Source organism: Notothenia coriiceps, unplaced genomic scaffold (assembly GCF_000735185.1).
Source record: "Notothenia coriiceps isolate Sejong01 unplaced genomic scaffold, NC01 NC01_scaffold00037250, whole genome shotgun sequence".
Taxonomy (NCBI): domain Eukaryota; kingdom Metazoa; phylum Chordata; class Actinopteri; order Perciformes; family Nototheniidae; genus Notothenia; species Notothenia coriiceps.
Genome location: NW_011369951.1, coordinates 11,601,512 through 11,610,224, shown reverse-complemented (window position 1 = coordinate 11,610,224; position 8,713 = coordinate 11,601,512). Strand labels below are relative to the sequence as shown.

Here is an 8,713-nt window from a genome sequence, read left to right as displayed (position 1 = left end):
AAACAAATGGTAGCAAAACAAAAACAAAACTAATATCATAATTTCACGGTTTATTTGTTAATACTGAAAAATGTGTGATAAAAAGAACCAAATCATACTACAAGTCAGATCATAAACATGAAGATAACCTCTGAAGTGTAAGTGTGCCAATGTCAGTGTGTTTGAAACGGCCCGTTACATGTTCTGCTTTGAGCTATTCTGGTGATTTATGATGTGTATATGATCCTATTTGCTCAAGTCTTTTGGTGTAGGAGTGAGAGTTCTCCACACTGGCTCACAAATGACTAAAATAGCTTTCACCTGCAATGCTGTTGACCTCTACTTCACTGTAACACCATGTGAAGTGCAGGACTGAGGATGAAGCCAACAAGAGAGGAGAGGTGGACAGATTCAGAGGTGCATACAGTATGAGCATGAAAAAGCCTTCACTGTTTAGGGGGATAAAAAATTGAAGACATTAATCCCCCTTTGGATTATGCCTCAAAGCACACTCTATGGTGCCAGCAGATTATCACGTTTACATTTTTCAATCAAATGTGGAAGACTTAATATGATTGTTTGTATAATATTTATAAAGAACAAGGTTTAAAACGTGATATTTCAACCTCCTGCAGGTTTCCCTCCTTCGTTCCATTCATAGTTGACAGTAAACGTTCAGTGAGTCCAAAGAGAAAGAGTTATCCGAGTCTGCAGGCCTAACCAAAAGCATCCTGAGGAACGTTCTCATCTTTATTCCAGGCTTTTTTCACACTCAGTTCATTTAAAAGTCTGAACGTTTATTGCCTCTTTTAGGGACTATGATGCTTGTTGACACCTTTAGTCTATGTCCAAAACAAAAACAGGTGACACTAAATGTCCTTATTTCTTAAACACATCCTTGGTTTTCCCACAGTTCTCTTTTGGTTGCCTTAATTTTAAACTATTTTAAGCTATTCTTTTATAACAACATTCATGTGATTCACACCATATCACATGTTTTTGTGCGTACTAGTTTAGATGTGTCTATGAACTTCTTCTCAGCTATGAATTGTCAGTTGTGATTTCCAAGTCACTATTCCCAGTTTATTCTAAATGAATAGTTTATTGTACAAAAATGTCAAAGAATTGTAAACAAAAATGGCAATTTGTTAAGTAAATCTACAGATTGATTGTTTCATCCAACAAGAGTCTGAAATATAAAATATTTTTAAAAAAAAGGTATTTATAATTCAATGATGTCGAATAGAGAAAATAAATAGAAATCAAGCATACCAATTGGTCGGACCATATAGAAAGTATCTGCAACAATATCAGAAAACCAACACATTTGTCAAAATGGACTGCTGTCATGCATTTGCAATCCATCCAATAAGGGCTTGCTGACCTCATATTTGCAGCATGACTCTGCCTCAGGCAAAAACTCAAACTCTCACAAAGCTTCGGAGCAGCAGCGGCAGCTTCTGACCGAGGCCAATGGTTCTGTAATTGGCATTACAACTTTGCGGAAACCAAAGAATTCGGCTGGTTCAACTCGGCAGCCTCGTTTCTTGGCTGGTGGTAAAAATGTTTACCCCAGAGAGCTACTTCTCAAAGGAACATGTCACAGCAGCACACAATGTCCCATAATGCCTCTGCATCCAGCTGTTGTTCATGGGATGCAAACAATGCATTAGTGTGGAGGCTTTGTTCAGCTATGGGAAGTGTTGGAAAAGCTACAGCACACAGGAGAACAGCTGATGTTATGTGTTGGTTAGTGTGTGAGCAGCTGCATGGTGGGAGTCACAAGTTCATGCAGTGTGATGTTGTCACTTTGGCGCGTGTTGTTACATATTTGTCTTATCAGATTGTCCTATTTGTAAGAGAAGCTCTTGTAAAAATACTTCGTTGTTAATGATTTATATATTGTAGATAACAGAATCCAATTACCCTCACTTCATGCAAAAAGTTAAACATACTCTTCATAGATAGTCAATAATTAATAATATAAACAAATATTGTTACAACTTGCTCTCAAACAGCTACTGGTGCAAAATTGTGGTTCAACAAAAGCTCTTTCTTGTTCAACTAACATTAAAAACATGTTGGTATTTCGGGTCCCTGATGTATTTTCTGACACCACACTGTCACATGTTTCCTCTGTGGCAAATAATTAACAAGAGCATCACAACACCACTCCCTCTTGCTTGTTTGTCTCTGTGACATTTCCACTGTGCACCTTGTTTCTCACATCGCGGTCAGACAGGTGACTGATGGGGAAGTGATTACATGGGACACATGCTCCCACACCAAACAGTATCTAGTTCCTCTGAGAGTTAATGTTCCTCTCTATCTGTGTTATTATCAAAACAGGCCTTTCAGTTCTCCCAGAGCTGTTGCCTCCGGCCCCTGAGCTCTGACAGGTATTCAGTCACCAGCGTCAAATCATCACCTGCGGAGAATTGCGACTGCGCCCGTGTGACGGCCAGGTTCATCCACAGCTATCCGGGGGGAAATACCAATCATTTGCACAACATGTAATATATCCTTTGTTTGAAGAAGATTCTTAGGATGCACAGCATAGTATGAAGCAGACGTCACATGCAAAGCAGCTGTTCTGCAGGACATTTGAAATAAAATACAAGCCAGAGAACCATTCATTCTTTACGCAAGATAAGTGTAAACACAAAGCAGCTGCAGATACAAGTTTCTTCCCCCGGAAAACAGCAAGGAGGTCATACTTGTCAACCCTCCCGATTTTCGCGGGAGACTCCCGATTTCATTGCCCTCTCCCGGTTTCCTCCCGGGGTCATATTTCTCCCGCATTTCTTCCGATTTCTGGCAAAATCAGATTTACTCAGGACTGTTTCCACTCGGACTTTAATACAGCTACACCATTGTTTGGTTTCCATGGTAACACGTGTGGTGACCACCTATTTAACCACTTGGACACAATTCAAACTAGGAACTACAGTTGCGGTTATTGTTCCCACACGGACATGTTATNCAAAGACGCAGACTCATTGTTCCCACTAAAGTAGGGGTGAGTGTAATAAGGAGGCAAAGTTGACGTTCAGTGTGTTGCCGGGAGCATATAAGGATCTATCCACGATGTTGAAAATGTAAAAAAAAAAATGTCTTGACAACACGGCGTGCGGAAATATACGGGTCGTGCTGCAGCTAGATGTGCCTGTCCTCTGTAAGAAGATGTCGGCGACTGACATGCAAGGAAGAACGGCTGTCCACAGGCTGTTCCAACTTTAACAACTGTATTAACTTCCAGGGTAGTGAATTGAACATGCAATTGTAATTGGGTGTGTGGTATATTTTCATGCACGGCACACGCATGTTCCACAACACACAAACTGAACAACACTACATTTTCCCGATCGCTACCAGTGACCTTGCGATCTTGTTATAACAAGTGCACGTTACTGATGCAATATGGTTGAGACCATTCGGGCTTATTCTAGAGGGGTGCAAGGAATGGTCCAAGTATTGGGGGAGTTTTATACAATATGTTTAAAACATAAAAATAAAAAGGTTTAAAAAAGTTATTGTTTAATGTTTTAAGGAGGTGACGCTACTCAGCCAATCAAATCGGTGCAGTCAGCAGGATAGATTAAAACACAGAGACGAGACAAGAGGAGAGAAGCAATCGGAGTAATTTCAAATGGCGGAAGGTAGACAGCGAAAACAGAGCATTTAATTACATTTTCTCTTACTGGACCTCTTTGAAATGCAATTCAATACCCCTGCATTATAGCAACAATAATAATAATAACAGCAATAATAATTGGGAGGGGGGGCGCGGCTGTTCTTATGTTGTCTGAGGGGAGGCTCACCTTCCCACACTTTGAAAACCCCTGAGCTAGGGTATTCAAAAATAAAACACATAATTTTTTCCATGTTGTTTTTAATTTAATCTGAATGATGGATTGTCAAAGTATAAGACAATACTTCATTGTGCTTCATTTCCCTCGCAATATTTGTATATAATGGAAGAAGTCCAATAAAAAGAGATCTCTCCTACTTGTTAGGCACAGTAATATGGAGTCAATGTGTGACAGGACAGAATATATTGAAAAAAGGTAATTCAATGTTTGATTTTAATTAACATATCAGTACAAATAATACAAAAATGGTTTCCAAATAAGACACATTTAATATATCTTACAAGTAATTGATATGAGCAAGTTAACACGGAAGTATTGACATTATCATTAGATTTGTGTCATTGAAACCATACTTTATTGATGGTCCCTAGGTGAAACCCTGTCCTTAAAAGCACGGGCCCGGACGTGAAATAACTTTCCTCTGAAATTGTGAAACTGCGGAAGAACACGCAGCTAGATCCAGAGTGAACGTATTTCGAAGACCCCAACCTTAACGAACACCCGGGGTCTCTCCCCCAGTCCCAGTGCAGCACTAACCTCAGAGCCGATCCCCAGGTGAGCGAACACATGGTCGAACATGAGCTCCTGGATCTCGAAGTTGACCACCACGTTTCGGTCGAACTGGCTCTTCAGCAGCCACCGCAGCGGCTCCAGGTTCGGGATGTCGTTACCGATCTGGGTCTCGCTGCGCGCGGCCCCCCTGCTTCGCGCGGCCACCGACTTGAAGAGAAGCCGCGGAGCCTCGCGCTCCTCCAGCGCCCAGCCGGCCCGGGTCTGGAAGGAGCCGTTATCGATCACTATGGGGGCCGCTGTGGGGGCCAGACTCTGGGAGTGGGGTTCATAAATCGGGTCGGGAGAGGATTTAAAGTCCTGGAAAGAGAAGATTTGATACACCGGTTCATGTTTGGATGCCATTTTGGAAGTGCGTTACTACAAAATACATCCGAGTTGAGTCTGTGTGTCACCCACTGATAGTTCCCAGTTGATTTTAAATACACTATTTCAACATACAGCCAGTGAATCCGCTTGCAAAATCTACAGCAATATAAAGAAAAATATCAGAGTATAAATGTGTTGATGAATGTAATATAAACGAGGACAACAATAGTGATGTTTTTGCTTGTTTCAAAGTGTGGCACATATACATTCGTATGTTTTTTCTTCTTCTTTACAACTAAACACACTTTTTAGGCAGTATACGAATGTCTTGTGTGTGTTATTGTCGTATTTCTAAGCATTTACATATTCAAAGTTGTGAAATGTGTTTCGATATTCTACCACCAGATGGCGTACTACACTCTTTGAGCCCAAGCCACTCTGAATTAAATGTCCCATGTCATGGCCATTTCTACTGATCATAATTCCATTGTTAAGGTATACTAGAATAGATTTATATTGTGCAATTTTCCAAACTCACATTGGTTTCTCATACAGCATCTCTGTATAGTATGTGTATTCACCATGGGTATTCACTCTGTCCTAAACGGTTTGTTGGAGCTTTACTCGCGATTGAGAAACACCCTGTGTGTTTAGATAAGGCTGAGTGTGTGTGTGAGGGAAAAAGAAAATCTCCAATGAGGCTTTCTGGGGCAGCATAGACAGGTCTTTTCTGTGTTAGAGTTTTACTCGCTACAGTACTTTGAGGGTTTGTGACTTTGCAGACCGTTTACATGCATAAAAAGCTACATAACACACAAGGGGACGGGTAATAACCAGAAAAAGCATGTCATGGGACCTTTAAGACACATTGTTTCATTGTAGTATATTTCAAGGAAAGGCCTATTTATTTTTTCGGTCAGGATCTGTATAAGCATCACATTTAAAATCTTCTTTTTCGTATTTAAACATGCTAGGAAACTGCAATACTAGATTTTAGATTACCTTTTTTAGATTGACTATTGTTGCCCAGTCGGATGGAACTCATGCTGTGCATTTTAATTTCTTTAGTGGAGAGAGCCAAAAATCTCAATCTTTAATAAATAATGTAGAAATGTTAAACATATTTTTCAGAGCCATTTCTGGTGAATATGCAATCAAAAAGGGATGTTTCACTGCCATTCTCTTATCATCAAATGTTGGGTGAACTGAAAAATATGATAGAAATGTAGGAGAACATTTTGAAGCCAGATTGAAACCATGTGAACAGACATTTCCCCTCAGGCCCTGAGATCCCTGATTCCTCTCCGTCTGCCCTCCTGTTACTCTCAGCTGACCGAGTGAAACCTCAGCTGGTGATGTGGGACACCTGCACATGTTAGCTACTGTACACATACCCCAGTCTGTGAAAACTCAGACCATTCCCTCAATACTCTGCTCGTGTGGGAAATCTCACACTCTGATTTAGGTTATCCTGAACTGCATGATCTAAAGCAATTAACAATGCTCTAATGGTTCAAGAGTAGCTTTAGTTTATTTGGCTACAGTAAGCTAACAAATGTACCAAACAGGCTACACAAATACTGCTGCCTGCTGTTCTTCCAGAATATTTGACATTTCGTTTATCATAGCAGTTTTCATCCTATTTCAATGATTGGCTGAATTTGTTCTTGCCTTGTTTTATGTTTTATATGTGCTGACCAGTGCAAATCGTAAAAGCAAATTTGAAATTACTGATTGTTAGAGCCCTTTAATGCTGCCACATCCATCTTTACACTGAGAAAACTGAAATGTTGACTTTTAATTATATGTATTATGTCAACACATTTCTCATAACTGTATTTGGCAATAATATTGAGTTGAACCTAATATTTTGTATTTAAACCTAATACTATTGCTTTCAACTAACCCAAGTAATGTGAAATCTGTTGACATACAATATTTCATTTAAGTGAATTTTCAGTGTTTTTAGAGAATCTGCTGTCCACCCCACAGCACATTTTAATACTTATCAAAACCTCAGATGTGACAAAAAGGTCAGGCATTTATGTATAAAAATATAGTGCTGGAGAGTGCAGTCATATTTCATAGCTTCTCCCGTTTGAACATTTCACTCAGTCTACTGCTATATATACATTTAGTGGGAATGCCCCAACTGAATTACACATTTGGATACATTTAATTCCTTCTCTTAGGAATAATTACATTTTTAAATTAATGATGTCTAATATTGCCATTGTTTTACTTTGACACTATATTGGCCTTAAGAAAATGCAAGTGATGAGTGCTAAAGTGTGTTTTCCGGTGGGGTTTATTTCCTGGGTAGCACACACATTTGGGAGCAGAGGATGAAAGGGATGAAGGAAGGGAAGTGTGTGGGAGGGGTGTTACTGTATGAAGCTTGATGGTGTGTCACTGAAGCACGAGCACAGTTCACTGCTCAGGCACAAAGCTCTAAGTGACTGCCGGCCCCCTCCTCCTGATGCTAATAAGCAGATCTGGGTCAGCTCACCCTCTCGCACACACACACGGTTACATACCCACTGGTAAGACACACACACACACACACACACACACACACACACACACACACACACACACACACACACACACACACACACACACACACACACACATCCCCACCCACACAAACATGCACATACGGTCACAAACTCAAATAAACCCCCACCAAGTCTCTCTCCTCTCCAACACACACACATTGACGTCCATCCCTCCCAGGAGGCAAGACGTGACATTGTGTCGCTGTCCGTGCATGACGCTCGCAGCCCTCTGCTTGTTGTGCTTGTCATCCAGCAGTGATGAGGCGCAGGGGGAACTAATAGGCTACAAGCACTCTGGGACTGACACGCGTGATGCCAGGCAGCCTCCATTTTGTGGAGGAATGAGCAGACTGTGATTTCCCACTGATGGGGAGGGGAAGGAAGGGGGGAAATGTTGGATAGGGTCAAACATGTTTAGTGTTTATGAATAATTAAACGATTAGATAATGTCTTATTTTTTTTAAATTACTTTACCATTATTCTTGTTAACTATCTTTTACATCTTTGGTAGTCCCTTCTGAAACTGATGTGTTTTAAAAGAGACATTTGTGGAAAATAAACGTTAACAAAAGAAGAGCTAACTTAATACTCTCTTATTTATATGAAATATTTTTGTATAAGTGCATTTTTTATTGCACAAGGGTACATTGGCATGCTCACTTCCAGAACATATTGAGGGTTTGCACCGCCCCCTCAAAGGCTGTTTTGTGGAGGCAAGATGCTCTTTGCAGGATAAAAAAACATCTGTCAGTGACGATTATGTTTGTGATTATGAATCACAGCATTATGAAGTCTTTTCCATTCAGTCCACCATGAAAACACATAATTGCGTTTGTAAACATGAATCCTTTTTTTTCCATTTAAAATTCATATTAGCGGCCTTGTGTACGTTTATTGGGATGACCTTAATTCACTTTAATTATAACGTGACATGTGGGAGTTAGAGGCTGAACACAGACTAGAAAATAGAAAGCTTTGTGTGTGTGTGTGTGTGTGTGTGTGTGTGTGTGTGTGTGTGTGTGTGTGTGTGTGTGTGTGTGTGTGTGTGTGTGTGTGTGTGTGTGTGTGTGTGTGTGTGTCTGTTTGGGTGTGTGTTTGTCAGTGTCTGTTTGGGAATGTGTGTGTGTGTGTGTGTGTGTGTGTGTGTGTGTGTGTGTGTGTGTGTGTGTGTGTGTGTGTGTGTGTGTGTGTGTGTGTGTGTGTGTGTGTGTGTGTTTGAGAGAGAGAGAGAGTGAAGGAACGATAGAAGAAGGAGGAGAGGCCAGTTTATGTAACGATCGTGACTCTGAGCACTTCTGATATATCAGAGCCACACTGCGGACAAAACCCCCCACAACCTCCATGACTCCTCCACACCCTGTCACGCCTGCAAACACACAAACACACAAACACACACACACACACACACACACACACACACACACA

The 8,713-nt window shown here is 40.7% G+C and overlaps 1 protein-coding gene across 1 annotated transcript in view; it reads right to left on the bottom strand.

Moving 5' to 3' along the window:
• actr5 (actin related protein 5) overlaps window positions 1–5,035 on the bottom strand; it is a 15,658-nt gene extending 10,623 nt beyond the window's left edge. The window contains exon 1 of the mRNA XM_010796296.1: window positions 4,389–5,035. Within this exon, the coding sequence (XP_010794598.1) occupies window positions 4,389–4,766 (378 nt within the window). The 5' untranslated portion in view covers window positions 4,767–5,035. The remainder of the gene's footprint in view (window positions 1–4,388) is intronic.
• Between the last annotated feature and the right edge of the window lie 3,678 nt (window positions 5,036–8,713).